The sequence below is a fragment of the Mirounga angustirostris genome, unplaced genomic scaffold (genome assembly GCF_029215605.1).
Source record: "Mirounga angustirostris isolate CCGP_5_RB_7025 unplaced genomic scaffold, mMirAng1.0.hap1 SCAF_17, whole genome shotgun sequence".
Lineage (NCBI taxonomy): Eukaryota > Metazoa > Chordata > Mammalia > Carnivora > Phocidae > Mirounga > Mirounga angustirostris.
In genome coordinates this window covers 26,817,467-26,845,459 of record NW_026991725.1, presented here as the reverse complement: position 1 = coordinate 26,845,459, position 27,993 = coordinate 26,817,467, and the positions used below count along the sequence as shown (strand labels likewise).

At 44.2% G+C, this 27,993-nt stretch overlaps 1 protein-coding gene across 6 annotated transcripts; it reads left to right on the top strand.

The window, feature by feature from the left end:
• Positions 1-40: 40 nt before the first annotated feature.
• On the top strand, positions 41-27,832 carry DNAJC7 (DnaJ heat shock protein family (Hsp40) member C7). 6 transcript variants are annotated; one of them, XM_045888918.3, is made up of 16 exons: positions 54-198; positions 8,490-8,688; positions 10,124-10,229; positions 11,892-11,980; positions 12,925-13,049; positions 13,433-13,546; positions 14,220-14,294; positions 18,240-18,358; positions 19,074-19,227; positions 19,768-19,932; positions 20,782-20,873; positions 23,884-23,957; positions 24,565-24,711; positions 24,936-25,088; positions 27,031-27,093; positions 27,515-27,832. In XM_045888918.3, coding segments are annotated over exons 3-16 (1,410 nt in total). In that variant the 5' UTR covers positions 54-198; positions 8,490-8,688; positions 10,124-10,227; the 3' UTR covers positions 27,553-27,832. The 6 variants fall into 6 exon arrangements, with proteins under 6 accessions (XP_045744872.1, XP_064439151.1, XP_045744874.1 ...); XM_045888917.2 differs by lacking the exons at positions 8,490-8,688; positions 10,124-10,229 and adding an exon at positions 4,074-4,231 and having other exon boundaries at positions 76-198; XM_045888916.3 differs by lacking the exons at positions 8,490-8,688; positions 10,124-10,229 and having other exon boundaries at positions 41-198.
• The last annotated feature ends 161 nt before the right edge of the window (positions 27,833-27,993 follow it).

The following is a 27,993-nucleotide window of genomic DNA, read 5'->3' as shown; positions in this document are numbered from 1 at the left end:
CGCTGGTAGACGGGCCCGAGGGAGCCTCTCTGGGCGCAGCGCCGCTGAGCTGCTCGATGCTCCAGCCGGAAGTGCTCTTCACCGCCTGCCTCCCACCCGCCTCTCTGGTCCCGGCGGTAAGATGGCGGCTGCCGCGGAGTGCGATGTGGTAATGGCGGCGACCGAGCCAGAGCTGCACGACGACGAGGAAGCGAAGAGGTAACCGGGTAGCGGGGGAGTGGAAGGGGTGAGCTTCAGCTCCGTGACCCCGGGAAACCCGTCCCTGCCATGGTGCAGCCCCTGTTGAGGCGATGCCCCGCCCTCCGCGACCCCCCCCCATCTGAGATAAGTCCCGATAGACCCCCTGAAGGGGTGCTCCCGGAGGTCGGCCCTCCCCTCCTGCTTCCGCCTGGCTGGGGAGCGGAGGCACAGCCTTGTTCTCGGGACAGGAGGAACGTCGCCCTTATTGTAGAAGCCGGGTCTCTGAGGGGATCTCAGAGGTCTGTTATGGGGTGGGGGAGGCTGCGCGGCGACGATGACGACTTCCTTACGTCGCCCCCGACCCCCCTTCTCTTGTTAACTTCTATGCATTGTTGGCTATCAGCACTTTGCATCTTCAGAGCCCTTGTTCTTCTCACCCTCGTTCCTCAGTAATGTACCCCGGCGACCACTAGCCTGGGTCCGAGTGTGTCTCCATTATTGACCTGGTGCCCCCTCCCCGTACCCCAGAAGTCGGAGATGAGAGGGGAAGAAGGAAGAGTGAGGGCCCTGTCTCATGCTCTACACGTCAAACTCCTGCCCCTCCGTCCTTCCGGAGGAAGATCCTCATTCTTCCCAGGACTGTTCTTAAGTTAAACAGCAGAGAGGAACGCAACTGCTTGGGCGCTGTTGGCACTGCTGGGCAGCCGCAGTGGCTCGAGATTGCCAGTCTGGGCTAGCCAAGGGAGCTGCTGAGTGAGTGGTTTTCGAGAACACTCTGGATTCTGGCTACAGCTAAGGCAGGTTATTGGAAGTGGGTTGGAACGCAGTTGTGGGTAGTCATACTTGTCCTAATGCTGAAGGAGAATTATCGAAAAGGTTTCGGAAGCCCGGCTTCCGTTCGTTATCAACTGCAGATTAATTGGCTTCAATTCCCTTAGTTTCCTTCCCTCATCTTCCATATCTTTGTACTAATCCCTGTATGGCTTCAGTCTGGCTTCATGAGATCCGAAACCAGGATTCTGAGAATTTTTTACTGTCCAAATTAGAAATACAGGAGGTACTCACTGTGGTGGAATGAATCGTTAATCAAGCTTCAGGGTAATTTACTGCAGCCTGTGTCCCAAGATCTGTTGAGAACTGAGAGGCTTGACCAAGTGTGTAGTAAGTCCCCAGGATAATCAGAGAAGGCAGGATACCAGAGTCTAGTCTCTGTTCTTAGTTTTGAGTTTTCACATCATACCTAGTTCTCAGGTGGTTAGGATTAAGCATCATTAAGGAACTGCAAAGTGGGAAACAAAACTCCCCTCTCCCACCCCTCCCCCCAGCCGGGCACAGACAGAGCTTACATTAATTGCAAGGATTTACTTGGTATTGTAAAGAGTGGGGGGCGGGGGGTTGTGTGCTATAAATAGGAACTTGGGCTATATGTAGTAATTTGAAAAAACCTTCTCCTACTTAGTATAGATCTTTGTCCCTAATTGGGGTTTTACTTCAAAGCCCTCTATCTAAAGCAGGTCCTTCTTTAAACAAACAAACACGGCCTCATAAAATTATAGTAAATGAACCTGAAGGTATATTAAGAAATGCAAAATAGGTGATGCTGTAACATGACCACATCACACAAAAACATCATATTTGGTAGCAGTACAGCAGAATAAGGAGGGGTGTTGACTTAGGTTAACTGCCTTATTTCATGGAATTTAAGATGTCATTGACTGTAAAATGCACGGTTTTATCTACCACTGAAAAAAAATACTGTAAATTTAACTGAAAAAAATACATCCTTGCTAGACTTATATGTAATACATACTTACATAGATACTTTAGTTATAATAACACATAGATACTTAGTATATACCACTTATGTGAGCAAATCAAAAGGAAAATATAGTGAAATAAAATCACTATATATTGACTTTCTGCCATGTATGGGCATCCTTAGGAGAGTAAACACTGGGCTCTGTTAGTAAGAAAAAGCCTTGTTTATGTATGGTTTTCCAATGCTGAAAATGGAGTGATGATGTAGAGGTTTTGGAGGAAGGTAATTTTACATTTTTCATGTATCCTGTAATCCTGTGTAGCCATAGCAGAGGGCAGGGATAGGGACATCCCTTACAGATGCCCTTTAGTCATTTGGCCAAGTTTGTGTCTCTTGTTACAGTCCTACTACCAGTTCACTTGGGGACACTGGAGTTGATGGGTCTCTTGGGTAGTTTTTGTGGAGTCCAGCAAGGAGTCCTTCCTTCCTTGCTTCTTGGCTCAAGAGCATGCTGCTGCTGCTAAATTGTTACAGTCCCACAGGGGGCAAAGTGAGAAGAGCTTTCAAGACACGGGTCCTCGTGGTTGCAGCATTTTAAATGGCTGCATGTTTTATTTCATTAGCTTTAGTGTCTTTAGAGAGAAAAGAAATGGACTTCAGTTTCTTTTTTGTCTGTCACTCTGACAAAGTTCTTTTTCCCCCATAGCAGCTGAGAGGCTAAAATAAAAGATGTATTAGTTGGCACTCCAAAATAGATCAGGGTTCTGAATTTCTCTTTGCCCACCAGAACAGAGAAGGCTACTTGGGGAGCCAGAGAGATAAATTTCAGAGGTTTTACAATTCAGCTAATTTAATTTCAAGCCTTACACTTGCCTGGGAAGTTGCTGATTGCTTTATCTGATATATGAATACCTGTCTCAAGTGAAGGCTCTCTGGTCACATTTCCTGGGCTGGGGAGGTGTCTGTAGGCAGTCTTTATTATGGTAAAATCGAAGGATTTCAAGTTTCTCATCAGTAGAGGAAAAACTTCTGTGTCTCAGCATGTATCCAGCGTGACTGGACAATAGGGTCTAAAGGAACCAATGGAAGCCGTAGATTTAGGAAATAGAACATCCTTATCTGATTCCTTGATCTGATAATCTGTGTATCTGTTTTCATGGTGGACTCAAGCAAGAACATTGGGTCCTTTCTCAGTACCCAGGTATCATAAACTCTGTAGAGTTTGCTTTTTCTTTCTCTATTCATGTTGTTGGTGGGAAGCACTGAACCCTGAATCCATATCTCAGGGTCTGCTGCAGTTGCTATTTATTTATTTACTACAGCTTCCTGGGACATTTTGGAGTTCATGGCCATAACTGAAGAGCTTGTGGGGATGCCTTCCCCAGCTCTTCTTCCTCTGTTTTAAATTCTTAGGCATTTGTCTCTCTAAACTTTCTCTTGAAGTTCCATGGTAGGCAGCTAGACATTTCAGTAAGCCCACAAGCTGAATGGGATATTATCTTTGACCTTAAATTCAAATCAGTGAAAACACTGCTTTCAGCCTTCATTTTCATTTTGGTATACTTTAAGTGTGGGGTCAGAGGTGAAGAAACGGGAGGTGGGACAAATAAGTCATGGTTAAGGAAAGGATGAAGCTAGGAATACAGAATCCTGAATACCAGTATTGAACTTGATTAACTGGTTAATTGAACCTAATATTAATAAGTGGCAAAATTGTTAAATCAGGGGAGCCTGGCTGGCTCAGTTGATAGAGCATACAACTCTTGATCTTGGGGTTGTGAGTTCGAGCCCCAGGTTGGGTGTAGAGATTACTTAAAAATAAAGTCTTTAAAAAAAATTTGTTAAATCATAACTGGAGTTAAGGTAGAGTACAGAGGAAGGGTGTTTCTGTCCTTGCTGCTTTAATTCAGGTCCATATACTAACCAGAACCAGAAACCAACCAAATTGAGCCAAGTTGAATGGCAGTTGCTCTAGTGTTTAGTCCATTCCCAACGGCCAGAAATCTGATTGGCTTAAAACCCGGGCTTATTGAACATTCTAGCCAATCAGGGATGAGTGTAGTCATTGAAGCTAGTATTTTAAAAGTTTTTAAAAGCTGAGTACTGGGCACTTGCCTTTGCTTTTTTTCTCTAGGACTTTAGAAGATTGGAGAACAATGGTCAGCGGCTGCCTAGGTGCCTTGTGGTCTGATGCACAGTCCCTCTGAGAGCCCATTCACCCTTATTCCACTAATGTTTGGTCCCTTTTCTCCAGTGCTGAGTGATGTGGAAGTTACTTAGAGGTCGTTCCAGGTATTCTTTTAAACTGTCTGAATTTCAGCAGTAAGAGCAGCAGTAAGAGCAGAACATCATACAAGTTATCCCAATGTCTGTTCATTTTATTGGATTGACAATTTTTTTTCTTCCCCATATAAATCAAAATAGCAGTTCTTTTTTTTTTTTTTTTTAAAGATTTTATTTATTTATTTGAGAGAGAGAGAATGAGAGACAGAGAGCATGAGAGGGAGGAGGGTCAGAGGGAGAAGCAGACTCCCTGCCGAGCAGGGAGCCCGATGCGGGACTCGATCCAGGGACTCCGGGATCATGACCTGAGCCGAAGGCAGTCGCTTAACCAACTGAGCCACCCAGGCGCCCAAAATAGCAGTTCTTTTTTTATCCCACTATTGGCAGGAGTATGAGTGGTTGAGACTTTTGAGAATGAAAATATGAATATTTGACTTTCAGAGTCCAATTCTGACCCCTAATATTCTGTTGTCATATGATTTGAAGTTTTTGTGGGGAGACCAGATTGTCAGGTAAGCAAAGTGTTAGCCATCTCTTCTGATTCTATTATTAGGCTTTTGGAGAGGGTGTGTGAGGCAGGCAACATTTTCTCTTATTCTCAGGGAGTTTCTGTCCTGAGAGTTCTTCCTCTGTCAGTTTGCTCTGAGATAGTCAACTACCTGTTAAAGTAAGGAACCAAGAGAACTTTATTATTTTTTGTGAGAACTTTAGAAGCCACATGCCAGTTGACAATTTAGACTCCTCACTCTGGTTCCCACCTCCACCCCCACCTCCCCCCAAAACTCAGAAAGCAGCCTTTTTCTTAATTATAGTTCCTTAGTTCTAGATTTTTGTTGGGTGCTAATGTCCCGATGAGGGTAGCAGGAGATCTCACAGAATGGGGAACCAAGGGATAGAAAATGGTGGGTTTTGGGGTATGTTATGAAAACAAGCCTCTGGCTAGCAGCTTTATGGTTGGGTCTCCTGTCCCCTGGAGTAAAGGTTAGTTAGGTAGATGCCACAGATTGTGACACCTCTCATTTAAGGAACTAGCATAAATTTATTGTGGTTGAGTCAGCTATTTCATGTGTATATCTTTCTGTGTGCAATAATAGGATTTCCGTCTGGGTCGATTGATAGTTGGTTGCTTTTTCCCCTCACTGAATAAGAGATCGCCAATTCCAGTGTGTTGCCTGGTGTCCTTCCCTGCTCAAGCAGTAGAGAGTGCTGCTGCCTTGTGTAGACTGTATCTGTGACTCCACTTGGTCCTTTCTGGCTCTGCCTCTGTTGAGGCTTCCCCCTGAATGTCCAGAAAGAGAACTATTTGAACTGGTATGTTAATGAGTTTTCTTCATCTTCATCTCCTCCCCTCTTTTTGGGAGAAGAGTGGATATTTTAATTGTGCTTTAAAGTGAAAGCAGAAGCTGTTTATTCTAAAGCAAATTGGGTAAAGGAAGCTGGGTAGCCCATTTTTACCACCTGGTAGCAGTTGCAGAGCCCACCCTGTTTTCTCTGGACCATTATGAAGCCTTTATTCACACCCAGCATAGAGCACCTTGCTTTCAGCAAGCACTGAATCCGTGGAATTCCTCCACTTACCTATATAAAATTTGTCATTTCATCCCTAGACTAGTTAGAAAAGAAAGAATAGTATGTGTTTAGTAAGATGGAATAAAAGGCTCCTGGGCTCCTTTTACTTTATTCTGTTATGGAGGTCAGAGAGAGTGCAACATGAAACAGGCCCTGTGACATGCCTTTGGGGACAGGAGGTCTCGGACTGTGGGAAGGAGGAAGGAATTTCTACTCTGAGACTGGCCAAGATCCCGTAAATTCTAAAGGGTGGAGGATGTTTCTAGATCAACGGGCAACTAGTAAACTTGACTGAATAAAAAAAATGAGTGCAACAATCACAGAGTGAAGGTGACATTTTGGAAGTAGTAAATATAGTAAGAATGCATAAAGGATATTTGACTCGGGCAGTATAAAGTATTATTGTGTTTTGTTTTTTTTTTTTAAAGATTTTATTTATTTATTTGACAGAGAGAGACACAGCGAGAGAGGGAACACAAGCAGGGGGAGTGGGAGAGGGAGAAGCAGGCTTCCCGCGGAGCAGGGAGCCCGATGCGGGGCTCGATCCCAGGATCCTGGGATCATGACCTGAGCCGAAGGCAGACGCTTAACGACTGAGCCACCCAGGCGCCCCTAAAGTATTATTGTTAATAGGTATCTTCTAAGAGTCTTCCTGCCAATAAAATAGTCTCCAAAAGCAAAGGCCCTGAAATACTCTTCTGCTCTAACAAAAGAAATCATCTTGTCCTGAGTTACATTTTTAGCAGTTAGATTTTTCTTCCACATCAGGAGTAGCCGAATACATCAAGAAAATGCAAAAAAAAAGAGAAAAAAAGATCTCATTCAAGCTTCTGCATCTCTTTTGATTTAAACTATTATTAATGACTATTAGAAGAGCTGAACTTTATTAAAAATAGATTATTCTAGCCAAATACTTGAAATAAGTAAAAGCAGTCAGGTATGTTTTTGTCATACAAAAATCTAATCCACATTTCCTAGGTTGCAAATGTTATGGAATAGTGAACTGTGCTAGTCTTTTTTTTTTTTTTTTTTTTTAAGATTTTATTTATTTGATAGCACAAGCAGGGGGAGCAGCAGGCAGAGGGAGGGAGAAGCAGGCTCCCTGCTGAGAGGGAACACAATGCCAGGGGCTTGATCCAAGGACCCTGGAATCATGACCTGAGCTGAAGGCAGACACTTAACTGACTGAGCCACCCAGGCACCCCGCTAGTCTTTGTTTTTATGCACGGAGGTAACTAAACCTTGAAGTGATATTGTACTAATACTGGAGCATCTCATCCTTATTTTAATAATTCACAAATACATGAAATGCGAAGGATTTCCAAAGTGAACTCAGTCATATTGAGGGCGTTTTAAAAACTGCCACCCAGTGAATCCTGCATTAATGAAAGCTGATGAGTAAAATTCTCTCTTTCATTGCTAAAAGATAGACTAGTTGGCCTAAGGCGAAGATACTGCTTTACCATTCAACTTGGAAGTATTTAGAGAGAAAATGAAGATTTTTATAGGGCATCTAATTTGGGTCACGTTGCAATGTGAATTGCTGTGTTTTAATGAATGGTTAATTTAGCTGAGCTGTAAATGTGCAGAGTTGACTGGTGATCATAAGCCCAAGTTGTCTGAATTGATCACATGATGCTGAGCCCTGCTAAGACCTATGTGATACCAAATGATTCCCTTGGCACTTTTCATTGGAGTAATTAGCATCTGTGATGAATGAGTGCTACATTGGGGGAGAGAGAATATAACTGCATGATCAGAGGATATACAGATTTTTAACACATGTAGTGTAGAAGAGCAGGTGTCAGGCTGCAGTTTTCTGATTGATGAAGTTATTTCCAAAAAATAATTTTAAAATATCAAAGCGGACCAAGAGTGGAATGTAGTCTCCTCACCTGTGTCTGTCAGAGAGAAGGCCGTCTAGGCCCTCCAGCACTCATCCTGTTGTGGTGGGCCCTCCCCCTATACCTCCAAAGAGGATAGAAGTTTTTGAAAATCTTTCAGTAGCTCCTTCACAGGAATTTGTTGCTGGCTATTAAAGTGAAAGGACTGGTTTGGTGGAAGGTAGAGTCTTTCTCAGCATCTCCTGGTGAATCAGAGGTGCAGCTTATTCTGCTTAGAGATTGGGTGGGAAACTAGATAAATTAGTTTTAATCTAAAAACCTTAACGTTGGTTAACAGGATCTAGTGGGGAAAAAATCTGGGACTGTTAGAGTTAGGCAGCCTGTGCGGCTGCCTTGGGTACCTCACTGGCTCTTCCTTGTTGAAGGACTTGTGAGAGTATCGCCATAACCACCTCAGGAGGCCCAGATCTTCCCTTGGAATGCCTTGGCAAATCTGAAAAAGCACTAGAGATGTAGTGTAGCTATTAATAGCTCCAGCAGGTCAGTTATGGCCAGTCTCTATTTTGATGTGGTATTATATTTCAGGGTTTAGTCTGAATTTTATTTTGTGGCCATAGAAAATAACCTGTAGTGTAATTTAGTCCACTTTGGACTCCTTTCCTCCTTTTGGTTCGTCTAGGTGGACCTAATTAATTCCAATCCTTCCTTTCTCAGTGCTGATGTGTTTTGGTAGGTACATGTTGTAACCTCACTTGGTTATCAAATCTGTTGACCCTGGTGGTGAGTGGTGACAGATACCAGCACCACACTGCCCTCAATTCCCGTGTTAACCAGCTCTTCTCCTTCTTTTCCAGTCCCACGCCTTTGACATCTCATCCTTCAGTCCCTTTGCTGTAAGGGCAACTTGAACAAGCTTCAGCCCTTTCTCAGACTCCCAGGGCAGGACTTGAATGGATTTGACCCTGGAATTGTTCCTGATGCAGCCTTGTTCAGTTCTTGCTGCTGCCATGCTGGATTCCAAAGATCCACTTTTTCCTCGGCTGGTCTCACAGGGTCAGGCCCATTGGTTAAAGCTTGTCGCGTATTTGGTGGGGAGGTTCAAAATGAAGGCGGGACTCCACTTTGGGAGTTGGACCTGGAGGCAAAAAATAAGCATTCAGCCTAAAAGCACTAAGTGCCCATTGTTTAGGCAGCTGTTAATCAACCATGTTTCTATGAAAATAAGTCCTTTTCATGAGGCAATTGTGTGGGAATAGCTAATTCTGGCCTGATGCTGTGCAGTGTGAGGTTAAAAACATGGTAACTTGTCACAACACAATTCTTCTTGTTCTTTCTGCTGTGGGCTGCCTCTACATTACTCGCTTTGTTTGCTCTAGAATGGAATCTACTCACCATTTACTAAAATGAAATGCATTTCTTGGGGGAGGCAAAGTCCAGTTCACTAGGTCTTGCATCTTAAAGAGAAAGGAGCCCTGCTCTCTCTGTGACTAATTGTTAGGAAATGTCATTAGCTTGTTTAAATGCAGATTGTAGTTCTGGAGTTGGATTTTATACTCGGGGGCTTTTTTATATCTTAGTTTGAAGAAATTCACATTCATTGCCCATGTCTTGTTCCTGCAGGACAGATTAATTTTTAAAGTCTTAAGCAATAGATAGAGATGAGCATTGGAGAGAAAGCTTAGCATAGTAGACAGTGCATAAGCTTTGGAATCTGACAGGTGTGGCTTCACATCCTGACCTTGGGCCACTTTTTAATCTCTATCCCTTATTTTACTCCTCTGAGAAACGGGAATAATGAAACACCTGGTAGAAGGATAACGCATGGAAAGTACCAGGCTTCAGTAATTATTTCTGACTTTCCACAGAAATCATCCTTTGTGTTTTTATAGAAGCCAGTGCTGAAGTCCCTTGCAGCCATGGAAGTTAGTGTTTCAGGAAAGAAAGGGCACCATTCTGTAGCTCTACAGATTGTTTCACCTTTGACTAACAAGCTTTCTACTGCTAATACGGTGTCTGTCCAAGTGCCTGGATACCTTTGGTTTTCCTCAAGGATTTGTGTATTTTTAGCCACTAGCCAACTGAAGAGAAGACTAGATCACAGTTGCATTGTGGGCCCAGTGTTTCCTTTGAATTTACCACTCCATTTCTTCACAGCTGTTTGACTCAGCTTCTGACATCCAGTGTTGGGGAAGCCCTTTCTTCAGATCTCTTGGCATGTCTGCTCTTAAAGGATAGGCTCCTCATAGTTTTTATAGTGCCTTGCTTAATTCACATTTATAGGATGGTGTACACCATGTAGAAAGATTGCAGTTGGTCTTATAAATCTTGCGGTTGGGGGATCCTTCTTGAGGACTTTTAATAGCAGATGGCCTCTTTATAGCATTGTACCAGTTGGTGTAAATTATTCAAACAGATTTATGTCCAGCACAGTTCAAATCTGTCAACATTTATAGATCATTCCCATTTTCCTTCTCCTTTCTTCTAGCAGCCTTTTCATGTTAGTAGGGCTTGCCAGGACAGTGCTGGAGAAGAATGGAAAGGGAGATCGCCTCAATAAAAGGAGGGCGGCTTTGCCACTTTGTAGTTTAAAATATGTAAGTAAATAAATCAAATCTTCCCAATGCTGATGTCCATAGACTCAAGCTGTAAACTCCCATACCATTACTATGTTAAGAATTAGGTACTGGGGCGCCTGGGTGGCTCAGTCGTTAAGCGTCTGCCTTCGGCTCAGGTCATGATCCCAGGGTCCTGGGATCGAGCCCCACATCGGGCTCCCTGCTCTGCGGGAAGCCTGCTTCTCCCTCTCCCACTCCCCCTGCTTGTGTTCCCTCTCTCACTGTGTCTCTCTCTGTCAAATAAATAAATAAAACCTTAAAAAAAAAAAAAAAAGAATTAGGTACTTTTGTCCCTACTTCCCTTGAACTGGATCCTTTTTTGGTTGTGTAGAGGACAGAAAAAGAAACAAAGATTCTTATAACAAAAGTGCTCAGATATTTCGTTATGTTGCAGGAATCACTTGGGTAAAGAATTATCTTTGTCACTCAAGTTGGTCATTAGAATGATTTGGGGTATCTTTGGTAGAGGTTACTAGTTTTTTACAACATTGTTGGTCATGTCTTACTCGATTCTAGTTCCTTGATCTGGAATATAATTCTCCTTACATAACATTGTTCCTTTCGGAAAGTACAGTTTGTCTAATGGCACAGCTTCAAAAATGGATCTTGGAGTAGGGCAGAAATTCTGATATTGTCCACTTGGTGGTTATACAAGATACTATAGAAACGGTAGCATAAGTACCCACATAGATGTGATAGGCAGAGTACATCAGTAGGTGGGTACTTCTGAGAACATGGCACTGGCAGGTTGTACCTCATATGTCCCTGTTACCCAAGTTCTTGGTCTCTGCTGTCACTCAACTCCGTCCTCCATCTTAAACACCAATATTCTATGTGTTTAACTCCTTTGCCACCTGCTTTTGCTCTGCTTGTCCTTTCAATGACAAATGCATGAGTCACTTTTCAAGAGCATAAATCATTAGAACTCTAGGGATGTGACCCCTTTCACATTAAGAAATCGTTGCCCCTGAATGGAGTGATCTGTAACTGATTTTTTTTTTTTTTAAGATTTTATTTGTTAGAGAGCACAAGCAGGGGGAACAGCAGAGGGAGAGGGAGAAGCAGACTCCCCGCTGAGCAGGGAGCCCGATGCGGAGCTCGATCCCAGGACCCTGGGATCATGACCTGAGCTGAAGGCAGATGCTTAACAGCTGAGCCACCCAGGCTCCCCTGTAACTGATTTTTAATGTTTGCTGAAGAGGCAGCAGTTGTGACACAGGGGAAAGGAAATAAACATGAAAATTCAGGGGCACTCGGCTGGCTCAGTTGGAGGAACATGCAGCTCTTGATCTTGGGGTCATGAGTTTGAGCCCCATGTTGGGTGTAGAGATTACTTAATAAATAAATAAACTTAAAAAATTTCAGTCTCTGTGAGAGGATGTCTAAATTTGCTTGTTGTATGGGATATGACTATTGGCAGGAATAACGAGGAAAGGCAGGCCACATGAGAGAGGTTTTCTTGATTTAGTTTGAATGTATCTAAGTGACAAAAATAGCATCGAACAAATCTATAAATTCCTTCAAGTATTGCACTAACTTTCAGCTCAATATACCCGGGGCTCTAGACCAAAGATTGCTCCCATGAGATTACAGAGGTTATTCCCTGTGTATAATATGCTCCTCTTTCTCTTTCCTTTTCAGGGAAGCAGAGTCTTTCAAGGAACAAGGAAACGCATACTATGCCAAGAAAGATTACAATGAAGCTTATAACTATTATACAAAAGCCATAGGTGAGAAGGACCTTAACTGCTTATGTTGGAAGATAAATTTGCTCAGTATAAGTACTGTTGTATGTAGCGGCTCTTGAAAAAGTAGCCTTTGGCTTAGTGGGTTCATAACTTACTATGCGAACTCTTTCGGACTTAATTGGCTTATGAGGGATGACTTATAAATGGGTAGTTCTTCATTTGACAAAGGCAATTCCAGAAATTCTAGATATGGCAAAAAGATAACCCACCTAAATGCATCTCAGCCATTTCTAGTTCATTTAACCATGTTAGAAAATGGCCTTTGTATGGGGCACCTGGGTGGCTCAGTCATTAAGCGTCTGCCTTCAGCTCAGGTCATGATCTCAGGGTCCTGGGATCGAGCCCCACGTCGGGCTCCCTGCTCCATGGGAAGCCTGCTTCTCCCTCTCCCACTCCCCCTGCATGTGTTCCCGTTCTCACTGTGTCTCTCTCTGTCAAATAAATAAATAAATAAAATCTTAAAAAAAAAAGAAAATAGCCCTTATAGATATTAATTATCAAGTCTTAACAACTTCCATGCTCCATCTGCCAGCATATTTTAATCCCATGTCAGCATATTTCTCACTTAACTTGCTTACAGGCTCTTGACCCCTAATTCAACAAATGCAAATTCATTTTCATTTCTTATTATATATAATACAATTCATTAAGAAGATGAATATGCTGACCCCTCCCCTTTAAAGAATAATCAGTGCACTTTAAAGCTATTATAAATTATTTTTAAGTAACGTTTATTTTTTTAATCGGTCATACCATTGCTGCTGTCGGTAGTCAAAAATTTGGCCATGGCCTTTTAAAGAGAGTATGTCAGCATTCCTATTATAGTTTGATTGCCTTGATGTAGTTCTGAGGGGAGAGGGCCCCTGAGTTTTTGAAGCAGTGACCCGTGCTAAGCTTTATTTTATTTTCTTCTGCCCTTCCCGTAGATATGTGTCCTAAAAATGTTAGCTATTATGGGAATCGAGCAGCCACTTTGATGATGCTCGGAAAGTTCCGGGAAGCTCTTGGAGATGCACAACAGTCAGTGAGGTTGGATGACAGTTTCGTCCGGGTACGTAATGCGACCATCTGGGGAGGACCGGTTGCTGCAGTTGCTTTCCTTTAGCCCAGGGCTTCTCAGTCTTGACTTTGTAGACATTTGGGACCAGATAATTCTTTGTTGTGGAGGGCTGTCTTGTTCATTGTATGATGTTTAGCAGCATCTCTTTAACCACTAGGTATAAGTAGCACCCCTACCTCCCCGGCTGTGACAACCACACATGTCCCCAACATTGCTAACCGTCCCATGGAGGGCGGAATCTCCCCTGGGTGAGAACCACTGCTCTGGCTGCTTTCATCCCATGTTGGGTTTTGTGTGGGTGTTTGTTCCTGCTGTTGATTGCTCTCTGCTTGGCCAATCATGCTCCTTTTCTTCGCTCTTTGCATTTCTTCTAGGGACATCTACGAGAGGGAAAATGCCACCTATCTCTAGGGAATGCCATGGCAGCATGTCGTAGTTTCCAGAGAGCCCTAGAACTGGATCACAAAAATGCTCAGGCACAACAGGAGGTATGGTTCTGATCTTGTCCATATGGAAAGAGACACTGTGGTATAGTGACCTGAAAGTCAGAACTGAGAGCTACCTAAAAATAAAAAGAACTGAGAGCTAGTCTCACTTCTGCCATCACCACATCTGGGTAACTGTAGGCAAGTCTCATAGTCTGTCCGAGCCTCAGTTTCTTATATGTAGACAGAGTTTTGAATATGATTTATAGTTTTAGAAATCTGTGAAATGGAGGGTTTCTTAGATGGCTGAGGAGCCGGCAGATGCTGCAAGGAACTAATTTGAGTGAGGTTAAAGAATTTGAGTAAATTCAAGTCCTGATTAAATCAGTAGCAGCTAAAATGTGTTTTAGTTCCATCTCTATTTATACCCAGTTTACTCCTGGATGCGTTTTAGTGAGAATCTGGAAGCTTCTGCTCAACCTCTGATGATGCTGTGCCTTTAATTTATGTCTATCAAGGCACGACTCTGGTGTTCCTGACTTGAAGTTCAAACTGAGGTTGCAGGTAGGGCTTTAGCCTGCCTTTTAGGAGTCTTGGCTGCATCTTCACCAACTTGATTTGTGAGAAGTCTGTGGTTCTGATTTTCTTGAACTCATAATTCATCAAAGCCTTGATTTTTGTGGTTGTTGAATCTACAACTTCATTAAAACTTTCCCTGTCTGATTTTCTGGCGTAGTTCAAGAATGCTAATGCAGTCATAGAATATGAGAAAATAGCAGAAACGGATTTTGAGAAGCGGGATTTTCGGAAGGTAAAGTACAACTATGGGGAAATCTCATCTACCCTTTATCACAAGGCCACGCGTGTGCACGTGTAATATGATACAGAAGGTGTGTGTGTGTGTGTGTGTGTGTGTTAGTATGGTACAGAAGATCCAGAATAATAAATTACCACTTCAGTTTGACTTTGCCTTTTTCTTTCTTTTTTTTTTAAGACTATTTTTTTTAAGAACAGGTTTACAGCAAAATTGAGAGGAAGGTACAGAGAGTTCTCATATTCCCCTGCCCCCACACATGCATAGCCTCCCCCATTATCAGCATTCCCCACCAGAGGCACTTTTTTTTTTTTTCAGATTTTATTTATTTATTTGAGAGAGAGAGCATGAGCCAGGAGGAAAGGGCAGAGGGAGAGGGAGAAGCAGACCTCTGAGCAGGGAGCCCGATGCGGAATTTGAACCCAGGACCCTGGGATCATGACCTGAGCTGAAGGCAGATGCTTAACTGACTGAGCCACCCGGGCATCCCCAGAGGCACATACGTTACAGTCACTTTTTTTTTTTTTAATTTTATTTTATTATGTTAATCACTATACCTTACATCATTAGTTTTTGACAGTCATGTTTTTGACAGTTATGAATAGAGCTGCTGTAAACATCTGTGTGCAGGTGTTTGTGTGGACATAAGTTTTCACCTCTTTTGGGTAAATACCAAGAAGTGCAGTTCCTGGATTGTGTGGTAATAGTATGTTAAGTTTTGCAAGAAACTACCAAAATGGCCATACCATTTTTGCATTCCCACCAGCAATGAATGAGAGTTCCTGTTACTCCACATCATCACCAGCATCTAAAAAATTTTTTTGCCAAGGTATTTACTTTCTTAATTCTATTTGGCTTTATGATAAAAAGCAATGTGAGTTTACTTGAATTTGTTCCTGCTTTTGATACAAGATAGTATCCTACAAGTGTGTTGGCTAATAGAGGGAATACTAGTTGGAATTAAATATTAGGTTTGGATATTGGTTTAATTTGAATAATGAAAGCTAGCTTTCACCCTGCTTTATGTGAACTAGATGCAGGTCTAAATAAAAAATAGAGGCTCCTTTTAGATTTTTGGCCAGTGTATGTAACCTGTCATCACTACAGTTTTGATGTTAGGCCTTGCTGTGAAAGCACACTACTCTCCTTGATGGAGCTGTGTGATAGTCCATGAAAATGCACCAGAGGGGTTGACCTATCTGAAAACATGAGAAAGGTGTAAAAGTTCTAGATACCTTTCTAGATTTTGTTTATAGTGGTTATGTCTCATCTGTATAATTCCTAATTCCCTGCTTTAGATGATATTTGGAAGTAGCTTTCATTAGAGTTTCAAAAGGGAGGTGATTAGCCTCCTAAAAAGGTAAAAACCACGGATTAGGGTCAATTTTCAGGATCACTTAAAAGAGGTTTGTATCATCCAAGGAATAGAGTTGTTACTTCATATGTGGGAATTTGCTCAGTGCTTTCTATAGAATGTACTCAGTAAACGTTTGATAAAAGGGTACAACTAAGAATTATTCTTAATTATTCTTAAGTCACAAACTGTGCAGGTCTTTTATTTGGTAATAAATATTTCTGATTAGCTTATGCAGAGTCCCAGCATTAACTTATTAGCATCCCTCTTTTGTCTGTTGGTTTTAATAACCATAGTGTCTTTGTACTGTGATTCATAAGTTTTTTTGGTGTGTGTGTGTGTGTGTTTTCCTTCTGTCATGTTTTCTGAGGTTTACATAGGCAAAAGCTTTGTCTCAAAAGGCAATCTTTTGAGTTTCTTTTCTCTCTTGCCCACTCTGGAGCCAGAATCCCCAGTTTGTGACAGAATCCTCTGTTTGTGACATCCCAGCCCCCCCCACTGTAGCTCATGGTGATGTCACAAATGAAGAATTATGATCCTGGCAGGGGAAACAGATGAACTTGGAAGAAACAAAGATCTTCTTTGCCTGCAGCTGTCCCTAGTCATGGGGAGTGGGGGGTGGGAAGTGAAGCACTAAGCCTTCAGCTGACACGCCACTGACCCGATGAGCAGAACCATCTCCATACAGAACGTTGCGAAGGCAACAGGGTGTGGCTGCTTACATCTGACTGCTTCCCCCCCGCCATTCTCTTTCTATTTAAGGGGGAAAAATTAGCACCATGATTCTATCTTACATGATACCTGAACTTTCATAGAATCCTTAGAACTTCTAGGATAGTAACCTGTGCCCTGAAAGAGAGTCCTCCCCACCACTGCTCTGTGAACACTGCAGTCTTCCAGTGGAGCAGCTCTTGGTGTTGCCCTACTTCTGCATATTTTCAAATTTAAATTTTTGAATAGGTGCTATTCATTGTTCAAAAGTTAGAAGTATTGGTTGGTGGGGGGGAAGCTAAAAATATAAATAGATACTCAGTGATAGGTATTCCCCCAAACTTCTGTCTACCTAGTTCTCACCCCCTGAAGTAATCTCTAGTCTTGTTTCTTCTGTTGCCTTCCAGTCTGGTTGTATGTATATAAGCAAGTAGAAATATAGAGTCCTGATTTTCTTTTTTTTTACATGAAAGGTCGTATGCTTTTCACTATTCTGTGCCTTGCTTTTTTTCACTTAGTGGACCTTGGAAGTCTTTCTGTACTAATACATGGAAAGTTGCTTCATTCTGTTTTAGAGCCACACGGTATTCCATTACATGAATGTCCAACCAGTTGCCTTTTGCTGGAATTTGACCTATTATTGCTTTTGAGTTTTCAGACTTCATTTCTTCCTGATCCCCATGGCCAGATTCTTAGACCGAATGGGTGTCTCTTAATTCCACATTGCTCCTTTGGGTCATTTATCCTTGACAAGGATATGATTCAGCAAGGATCTCCCAGGAATAGCAGCTAAACCAAAAATGAAGGCTCAGAGAACAAACTTCTGAAAAGAGAAAATAGGAATATATGGAGAGGCTTTATCAAACTGAAAGACAATCTCAGCGTGTGTGTGTGTGAGAGAGAGAGAGAGAGAGAGAGAAACTTGCCTTTTGGTTTATAAACATCTTAAGTATAGTAATTTGATATAGTCTATTTAGGACCATTTAAACCAACCATTTTACTGATATATTGCTACTAAAATAGAAGCGGAGGGGCGCCTGGTTGGCTCAGTCAGGCAGCCAACACTTGATTTCGGCTCAGGTCATGATCTCAGGGTCCTGGGATTGAGCCCAGTGTCGGGCTCCATGCTCAGCGGGGAGTCTTTTTGAGGATTCTTTCTGCCTCTGTTCCTCTCCCTGCTCACACTCCCCAAAATAAATAAATAAATAAATCTTTTAAAAAATAAATAAAAATAAAATAGGAATGGAAGGGTGGCCACTAGGGTACTTAGTGAGATGTGAGGCTCATGGCACAGGAAGGAGGGAACTGTAAGCAATTTTAATGATATAGGGAGCGACGATTCTGTGTCAGGTTATTTTCGGTATCCTTGTCTTACGTAATAGGCTAAGCATGGTGAGTTATACAGAGTAGCAAATAATTGTATTTCTACAGTAGAAGGATGTGAATTTTGATCACAGTCACTGTGAAGGCAGCTTAGCATGGTGATTAAAGTAACAGGCTCTGGAGTTGTAGTGTCTGAGACTGAACCCCATTTCTGTCACGTACTAGCTTTGGTGACCTTGAACACATTCCTTAATCTCTGTGCTTTAGTTTAGCTTCTCATTAATAAAATAAGGTACTTCATAAAATTATTTTATAAAATTATGAGCATTAAATGGGTCAGTATATAAAGTACTTAAATGTTTGCTGTTGTCATGTCATCATCATCTGGATCAGTTGCTCTCCTTGTTTCAGTGGTTTAATCAAATGAATCAGGTATGTTCCTAAGCTCTGATATTACTTTCCTTTTAATCTGTTGCCTGTGGCCAGACATTTATAAATGAAGATATTTCTAGAGTCCAGAATGAAGAGCCTTATTTGCTTTCTTCTCCCCATAGGTGGTTTTCTGCATGGACCGTGCCCTAGAATTTGCCCCTGCCTGCCATCGCTTCAAAATCCTCAAAGCTGAATGTTTAGCAATGCTAGGTCGTTACCCGGAAGCACAGTCTGTGGCCAGGTATGAAGTCAGGCCATTTCTGCATTGAAATGTCCCACCACTGGACAGGTGCCGCCTGGCAGCTGTCTATAGCAGGCGCTACCATATGTCCTGTAGGTAGACCAGGTAGAGCTGATCAGACCTTCCTGGGACTTAAAGCCACAATTAGACCGGATTTGAAAACCTACCAGATATATAGAAGTATGGTAGGTACTTCAGCTGTATGTCGAAGAACAGATGTGTGAGGTGGTTTTTTTGTTTCTGTTTTTTTGTTTTTTATTTTAATGTCATTTTCTTCCTACACCACAGGTTTGTGAGCCCTGTAAAGGGCCAGGTAGTAAATATTTTAGGCTTTGTAGGTCATAGAATCTCTGTCGTAATTATTCACTTCTGGCAGAAGCAGGCATTGATAATAGATAAGTGGATGATGTGGCTAGATTTCAGTACAATTTATATAAACAGTGACAGGCAGGATTTGGCCCTGTGGGCTGTAGTTTGCCAATCTCTGTTCAAATAAAGACTGAGACACATGAAGTGTATTAAAGGTAAATACAGGTGGTTTATTTGGGAAGAGCTGGGAAGGTATGGGAAGAGCTCATTGGGATCTATCTACCTTTGGATACTTTCTATACTAGACACACGGTCAAGAGAAAAACTGGCGATAGTAATCACAAATGATAGTAATGGTGGGGAGATCCAAACCACGGCTGAATGTGCCCCTTTCCGGCTATTGCAGTGACATTTTACGAATGGATTCTACCAATGCGGATGCTCTGTATGTACGAGGTCTTTGCCTTTATTATGAAGATTGTATTGAGAAGGCGGTTCAGTTTTTTGTACAGGCTCTCAGGATGGCTCCTGACCATGAGAAGGCCTGCATTGCTTGCAGAGTAAGTTCTAGGCCCCAGATCTGAGTAGGAACAAAAGCTACCTTTTTGAGCCTTTAAGAGAGTCAAGAGTGGAAGGTTCAAGGTTCACATGAAATGTGATAGCTCCTTTTCCCACCTTGCCAGGATGCTTGGGCCTTTCATTAGAAATTATTTCAGAAGTACTTTTATTTGTCTAAAGGTAAATGTGATCATACAGGGTCAGATCCTTCTAATACCTAAGTGTTTTTTTCTTTTTTTCTTCCCTCAGTGAAGAAAAAATAGTAATGCTTAACCTAGGGAGTGGAGGTAAACCCTGGGTAAACAAGTCTCATTGGTATTCTGTTGTAAATCTTGGTTCCCCTGTCCACTCTGTAGGAAGCATCAGTGAGCAACAAATAGCCCAGGTGGCGGGGGCAGGGCAGAGGGTGGGTGGTGGTGGTCAGGGTCAGTGTGATGCTAAACACCTGGGATCTGAGAAACTGAAAATAGACTTGGGCCCCTCTGTACAGTGGTCTGAGGTTTCCTGGATGTTAACTGACCTCCCCTTCCTTTTTCCTGTAGAATGCCAAAGCACTGAAAGCAAAGAAAGAAGATGGGAATAAAGCCTTTAAAGAAGGAAATTACAAGCTAGCCTATGAACTGTACACAGAAGCCCTGGGGATAGATCCTAACAATATAAAAACAAATGCTAAACTCTTCTGTAATCGGGGCACGGTTAATTCCAAGGTAAGCACTCGGTCTGGGTCTTGGGGCCTGTGGAGATATGTTTAAGGGACATCAGAGAGGTCTTGGGGATTCTGCCTAATGAGGGCAGGCCAGATGAAAGGAGAAAAGGTGATTTTGGTGGAAGGCTCAGCTTGTTAGGAACTTCCTTCGGAGAGGCAGGCTTTTACCTTTTCTGTGGAATTGAAGGGCACTTGAGGGACAGTTTGGAAGGCTGTTCCTACCTGTTCTTCCTCACGTTCCCTTTCCTCCACTAAAAGAATACCTAGAGGCTCTGGGATAATTTTTTAAGCAAATATTATTGCTGCTTTGGCCTAAGCAAGTGATTCTTTCTTTCTTAGGAGTGATTTGGAGGAAAGTAGAGTATGAGGCAGGCTTAGTTTTTTTGTCCAGCATAAGTGATGGTCACTGCGCCTGGCTGGAAATGGCCTGCGGGCCCACTGTAGTCCTGCGTGTACCGTAAGAAACAGCAGCAGAGTCCTTGCTCTTACAGTGTTCCAGCGATCAGAGATCAGAGCAGTTCTTAACCCTCTCATTGGCCTTTGGGAGAATGAGGGCAGGAACCACCCTTCCTATTCCCATATCCTGTTTGGGCACTACCCCAGGAACAGCAGGGGTGGTTTATCCCTGCACGTAGGTGTGCCTGGCTTCCATCCCGTAGAAGAGAAACCAGTTTCAAATCTGGTGTCCTTAGCTCTCTGAGACACTGGCTTTCTCAGTGACCGAGAGTGAGTGTGACAGTTCGGGGGGCCAGCATGACTGTCCTCTTAGAATTTTGAAGCCATGCTCACAGCCTCTGGGTTCCCTCGGTCTGCAGAGATGTGAAGTATGACTGCTCTCTCTCTCCTGAAGCTTAGGAAACTAGATGATGCAATAGAAGACTGCACGAGTGCAGTGAAGCTCGATGCCACTTATATAAAAGCCTACTTGAGAAGAGCTCAGTGGTGAGTGCCTCCGGCGGGCGAGGGGAAGCGAGGGTTGCTGCTGGCCTGCCAGGGGAATTGCATTGTGGATGCTGACGCAGACCCAGGGATGTTGTGAGGTCATTTGGTCCTTCCCCCTGCCTCTAGGTGGGATTGTTCCAGCCCTAGACTATCTTTATAGACCTCCAGCGGAGGAGATTGCACAAGCTCCCTCAGTCTCCCATGCCTGTGTCTTACGCCCCTCACGGTCAGTAAGTTTCCTCTGATGCCTGACCCAAATTCCTTTTGTTAAAGTTTAAATCCATTTCCTTTGGAGATTGTATTTTGTGTTGTACACTTTTGCTCTAACTTGGCACAGTGCTTGGCACACAATAGGTGCTCACTCAATAAATGTTTTGTGGAATGAATGTATGGTGCTTGGAAGAGGAAGAAGTAAAGTATCTCTTGGAGACAGTTGAGTCCTGTTTGTTCTGGGTTAGGGAAGACAGTCTCGGTTGGAAGGGATTTAATCTGGCTCAGCCTCCCAGCAGTATAAGGAAGCCCCTTTTGAAATACTCCATGGGACTCTGATTTATGAGCCAGGAGATGCCTACCTAGATCTAGTGCCCAGACTTGCCGTCAGAGTCCAGGCACTCCCCGGCTTGCTTGTCCATGCAGACTCTGTGCTGCAGACAGGAACCGCAGCAAGGGCTAAGAGAGACTCCCACAAATCCATCTCTTCGTATTTCAGATTATTTCCCTGACAGAAAAACACATCCTACCTTTAAAGTTCCAAAGGAAGACCTGTTTGTTGTGTACTAATCCTCTAACACTCATGCCATTTCTTGTCACGAAATGTCGGACCCAGAGGACTGGTGATGTTACTGATGTCTGAGGAGCCCGTCATTCTTTAAGCTCCTCAGTCTCATCAGTGGTGCGGGGCGTGGCCTGCCTCCCGTTTAGTTTTCCCCAAATTATCCACATTTTTTAAAAACAGGAAAATTGCTACTGTGTTTTTTTTTAAGTGGATTTCTAAGTGGATGAGTAAGTCTGTCAAACAGAAACATCCACGGAATTGTATTATAGACTCTGTGAGACCAGCTGTCAATCATCTCTTGTTTGCAAACCACTGGCAAACATGGAAGCTTTGGAAGACAACACATATCCTCTGACCCAGCTAATGACTCATTTTAACAGATAAAAAATGCTATATGCAAGTTTACTGTGGTGTTATCTGTAATAGCCAGCAAAGAGAATCCCCTAAGTGTCTGGTGGGGCCGAGGTGGCTAGGTACATGACATGTCAACTCAGTGGACACTCTGCAGTGTTTGAACAGGAATGGGGAGAGAAGAGAAAATTCTTGGCTTGTTAGGGGGATAATTACATCTTTATTAAGTGTTCAATAAGGAAAAATCAAATGGCTTTAATCAGACAACTCCTTATCTTTGTGGTAGAAACAGAACTGTCCTCTGAGTAACTCTGCCTTTGAGATCCCACCACAGGGGACAGCATGCACTTTTGGGTACAGTTGGCCAAAATTTGGCCAATGATCCCCTCAGGTAGCCGGGATTGACATGAAGTAGTGGAGATTAGTTCAGGCCAAAGCCTAACGAGGGGCTTTGCTGCCCCAGTCGGCCTCAACCTACCCTTGAAGTTGGGGAGACGGCCAGATCTTTGCTACAGCTCCTGTCATGGGCTGGAGTTTCCCATTTTCCCTGAGGCTCTACTACTCTACTTTTTCTTCAACTTTGAAAAAAATACCTTCTTAATAGATAGTTGGCGTACAGTGTTATATTCTTTCAGGTGTACAACACAGAAAAAAATTTAAATGTGAAGATATCCCTGAATTTTAAAAACACGTTAAGTAAAAATGCAAATCACTATAGTAAGTTTGTTTAATACGTTCCAAAAGGGCATGGAAAGTTCATTAAGGTTGCTTATCTGTCCCATCATTCTGCACCTGGGCTGTCCCCTTATTATTATTCTTCATCCTGTAAATGGGTTCTCTGAGCTCCTGGTAGCATTTGTGCCCTGTGTGTGCAGGGTACTGGCTTTTCTCACCATTTTTTAATTAAAGTTGTAAATTAAGATGTTGTTGGAAAATCAAAGATGCTTCAGAAGTTGGGCTTCCGTCTTGCCAGCCACATCAGTAGCTGTGGCCTCTCGGCCCGGCGGAGCTCTGATGTTTGCAGAGACGGGTTGGTGTGGGGGCAGGGTAGTAAATTTGGTCTCTGTTGTGCAGTGGCTGGCTGTGGTGCACCCCGCTGAGGCGGTCTGTCTCTGGAGCTTCTACCACAGTCCGTTTACGTGGTAGGCCATCTTGGCGCCAGTGATCTTATCAGGACATGGAAATTACCACTTTGCTTCTGTGGAAGAGAAGGTCTTAAAAGGTCCGGCACTCAGCCTGGCAAGCTTGTTTCTCCCCATCTGGGCCAGCCCCCCGCCCTTTTCTCCTGCATTACTGAAACAGAAGCAAGTCTGTGTTTAGAGTCTCCTTTTCTCTCGCTTACCTACATCTCTCAGATTGATTAGTCTTACTGGAAGCATTTGCCAGCAGCCACCACCTTGAACTTGATCCTTCTAGTGGCTCACTAATCCCACTTCTACTCTGGATTGGAGCTGGCCCTGCATGTTTATGGCACTACAGGTTTCCAAGCTTTTCCATATCCATGGCTCTCACTTGATAATTTTTCTTTTGCATTTCAATCCCAAGTAAGCGTTCAAGTAGGTGCGCTCACATTGCCTTTCCTAAGGCAATCCAGATGCCTCTCAGGGGCTCTGTGACGTCAGAAGGAACCTTCTCCCGTTGGTTGCTTTCTGCTCAGAGCAGAGTCTCACTTTGCTGGTTGGGTGCAAGTGGCATGAGATCGCTCTCTTTTTACTTGAGGAACTGGTAGTTTTAATTCTTCACGGCTAGCTTAAGGACTCCTGATTCATGAAGCATTTCGACCAAAAGTGTGTGTCTCTTGCTTGAGCTGTGCCTCTTCTGCAGCAGTGATACCGAAGGCCATTTCTATTTACGTTGCTGTACCACCCTGTATTTCCTTCTCAGTTACATGGACACAGAACAGTATGAAGAAGCAGTGCGGGACTATGAAAAAGTATATCAGACGGAGAAAACAAAAGGTAAAGGGGTCTGAGAACATGTTTCTCAGGGAACTGTGAGGTCTTTCTCTTAGGCCCTTAAAACTGGACATGGGATTGTTTGATTCAGGGATCAGGGATATACCTGGAGCCTATTTGCCAGCCAGGAAGAAGTGAACAGAGATGCCAAGTGCAGGATAAGGCACTTCTTTTCTGCCCCTAAATCCTCTCTGTCACTTTCACTTCCTTTTCTGTGTAATTAGGCTGATGTGAGGAACCAAAGTATGAGTAGATTTTTTTTTTAATCTTCAGAAGAAAACACCATAGGGTGCCTGGGTGGCTCAGTTGGTTAAGCGACTGCCTTCGGCTCAGGTCATGATCCTGGAGTCGCGGGATCGAGTCCCGCGTCGGGCTCCCTGCTCGGCAGGGAGTCTGCTTCTCCCTCTGACCCTCCCCCCTCTCATGTGCTCTCTCTCTCAAATAAATAAATAAAATCTTAAAAAAAAAAAAAAAGAAGAAGAAGAAAACACTATAAACGCGCCTGGTATGTTTAACAAGGCTTCTGACTGTAAGGCATCTATCTGGGTTAGGACCTGGTAAAGGAAACCAGAGTCAGATTTGTCCATTGACTTTAGCTGTATCCTTCTAGAACACAAACAGCTCCTAAAAAATGCACAGCTGGAACTGAAGAAGAGTAAGAGGAAAGATTACTACAAAATTCTGGGAGTGGACAAGAATGCCTCTGAGGACGAGATCAAGAAAGCTTACCGGAAACGGGCCTTGATGCATCATCCAGGTAGAGTGGGTACGGGGAGGGGACTTGGGAAGAATGAACCAGGCCGGCCCTGCCAAACTGGGCCAGAATGAAAGTTTCTGGCTCTTTAGCTGGGAATGAGCTGTTGGTAAGTTCCCTACCCTCCAAACTTTGGAAGTACCAGATTCTAAAATCAGACATAAAGTGGTCTCTGTCTTAAACTTTGTTTTCTTGTGATTGAGTTTTTCCCATACTTCTCCCTTCAGATCGGCACAGTGGAGCCAGTGCCGAAGTTCAGAAGGAGGAAGAGAAAAAGTTCAAGGAAGTTGGAGAAGCTTTTACCATCCTCTCTGATCCCAAGAAAAAGACTCGCTACGACAGCGGACAGGACCTGGATGAGGAGGGCATGAATATGGGTGGTGAGTTGGTTGGGGCAGCTTGGGATGAACCTGACAGCTGTGGATTGTTAGAATTTTTCTGAAGACACTCCAAAGGGGAGTCTGCGTAACAGCCAGTGAGGCATAGTGATGTGTAAGGCCCACCCTGGATAAATACCTGTAATGTGTGAGGCACTGTGATGGGCACTGGAAATAACAGGTAAATCAAACAGGTTCCCTGAGCTCCGAGAACCCAGTCTTGGGCTTTGCAAACTGACCCACAGGCCACATCTGACTCCTGACCCTTGGATGTGGAGTCCCAACAAGGACAGTCAGGGTCACAGGTGCTCAGGATGCAGAGTGGGTACTTAGATGGTGAGCAATAGTAAGGGAAGGCTTGGAAATGCAGAAATAATACCTTTGGGGAGCTGTGAGGGGCTGAGTGGGGGAGGATAGAGGGTGCTCGAGGCAGGGGAGGGTGAGACATGAAGCCCCAAAGTAGCTGGATCCCCCCTCAGAAGGCCTTGGCGGCCGGAGTAGGGAATATGGGCTTTTTCCTATTGGCTGGAAGTTTTCTCCGCCTGCAGAGTGTATGCTGACTGATATTTACATGTGTCACCCATTCCCTGCGGGTTTCACGAAGTTCAGTTTCCCCGAAAGACTTAAAGCGTAGCTGTCAGTGTCGCTGCTCGCCATGAGCTTGGTTGGAGATGAGAAAGGCCAGGAATTCTGCACACTTCTCAGACCATTGTCTCTAATACCAGCCCTCTCTCCTCCATTAAGAAAATCTTGGAATTTAAAATAGGATTGATGATGTTGCCTAGATAATCCTTATCTCTGGTTCGGGGTTTGTGTGTGTGTGTGTGCACACTTTAAAAACTTACGTTTACTAATAGTAAACGTTGCTCTGCCCAGCTGTTGGGAGGAGCAACGAGCAGTCAAAAGCTACTGGAGGGTTCTAAGTAGGGGAGCTCCCAACCAGAGCTGAGCTCCAGAAGTATATGTGCGATGGCAGTGAGGACGTGGTTTGGTGCAGTGAAGGGGGGCGGTGAGAGATGGCGGAAGGCATGATGGGTAGGAAAGGATCGGAGGGCACGGTGGGAGATGTAGCAGGAGGTGGTTGCTGATGTTTTGGAAGAAGGGAGGGACGAAGCTGAGTGGCTTTGGATGGCTGGCTCGGAGCCAGTCACTAAACTAGGGGACCCAAGACGAGCAGGTACACAGGCAAGGAAGAATTTGCTTTTGGACACAATGTGCCTGTTGGATCAGCTGGCGGAGACAAATCCTCTGTGGAGCTTAGCAAGTCAGGTGGGCATCGGGGCAGCAGACCTGTGGTCTGATGATAAGGCCGCAGCACTGGAGTCAGGCAGAAGCTGGATTGTTCAGTTCTGCTGCCATCACTTGATCTTGAGCAGGTTACTTGAGCTCCCTACTTAGGTGTTGTTGAGTATAAATTGGGGGCGATGTAAGGTGTGCAGAGTACGCAGCACAATGATCGGCACCTAGTAGGTGCTTAATAAACCATGACTCCCCCCCCCCCCCCCCCGCCCCGGCCTACAGTCTAGACAGAGCATGGAATCAAATGAATACAGTAAACCTTAGATCTTATTCCTAGATTTAGTGTTGCTAGCATTGAAGTGCTAGATTTTCGCCCTCTCAGTAGCAGCCCCAGCATTACAGGGAGACGGCGTGGGCGAGTCTTGTAAGTGCAAGTGGCCTCCCAGTTGTTGAGAAGAAGGTCCGGCAAAGTGGGCTGAGGCAGAGACAGCTTTCCTTCGGGCCTGGCTGGGAAGGAGGAGCGTGTCCTACGAATGGGATGAGCAGCGATTGGCATGGGGAGTCAGTGAGGTTTTGGGAAGGCGGTAAGGGATGCGGCTGGGAGAGCTTTGGGGACCCGTTCTCAGCGTTGTCATAAGTCCCTCTTCAGACATGTCTGACTTTTTCCACTTTTTGTCCCTGTCTTGTTTCTTGTTCTGCTGCACAGATTTTGACGCAAACAATATCTTCAAGGCATTCTTTGGCGGTCCTGGGGGCTTCAGCTTTGAAGGTGAGTAAGCCTCCTGCTCTCGGGAGTTCCCAGATTACAGGCTCATAATGCGACTCCCCACTTAGGTAGCTCTTTGTCACAGGGGCCCAGGAGTGGAGGTGGCAGAAGGCCCGGCTAGCAGGATACAGATCCACTCAGGTGCTGCAGGGAGGCCCCTGGGCGCACCATGCCTTGGGACCGTTAGCCCACTCCTCTGCAGGGCCGGGGAGGTGTCTCTAAGCTGTCTCATGCTGGGGCTTCTCCGCAAGAGTGAGGTTAAGCAGCTACACACACAGCTGTTCACATGCTCCCCTGAGGCCCCAGGGCCTAGGCTGTTGATGCTCTGGGCGGTTCTTCTGAAGCAGCCCTTGAAGACTTTGCCGTGATCGGCAGTGATCTTCCCACCGAGAGCCAACTAACAAGCCCTTCTTTTGCCTTACAGCATCTGGTCCAGGGAATTTCTTTTTTCAATTTGGCTAATGAAAGGAAACCATCCAGAACCCAGAAAGTGCAGACTTGCTCAGTGTAACCTTGAACGTGGGCACAGTTCACCTCCTCCCTTCATCTCGTCTCCCCATCCTTAGAGCAGTTTCGTTTTCTTAGTTGGATACCCTGTGTCTGTGTGAGTGGGGGGAAAGGAAAGGGAGCCAGCACCGGAGACTGCAGGGAGGGGAGGGAGGCGGGGGGTGGACAGGGAGGCAGCTTGTGAATTTTTGTTTTACTGTTTAACTTTATTAAAAAAGAAAAAAAATTAAGAGAATAAAATGTTTTGACCCTTTCTGGCACTTTGCTCTGGCAGCTACTTTGTGTCACTCCAGAGTTGGTAGGCCAGAGCGGAGTCCCCAGCATGGAGCTGCTACGGACGTGGATTGTAGGCCGAGCACCTGCCCATAAGGGGTGTGGGCACCCAGGGCCTGATGG

Excerpts from the sequence above, each read along its gene's own strand:
- DNAJC7 (XM_045888916.3), top strand. The coding sequence starts at position 122 with ATGGCGGCTGCCGCGGAGTGCGATGTGGTAATGGCGGCGACCGAGCCA. Across the intron at positions 11,981-12,924 it reads CTATTATACAAAAGCCATAG|ATATGTGTCCTAAAAATGTT; the intron begins GTGAGAAGGACC and ends CCCTTCCCGTAG. Across the intron at positions 13,050-13,432 it reads TGGATGACAGTTTCGTCCGG|GGACATCTACGAGAGGGAAA; the intron begins GTACGTAATGCG and ends CATTTCTTCTAG.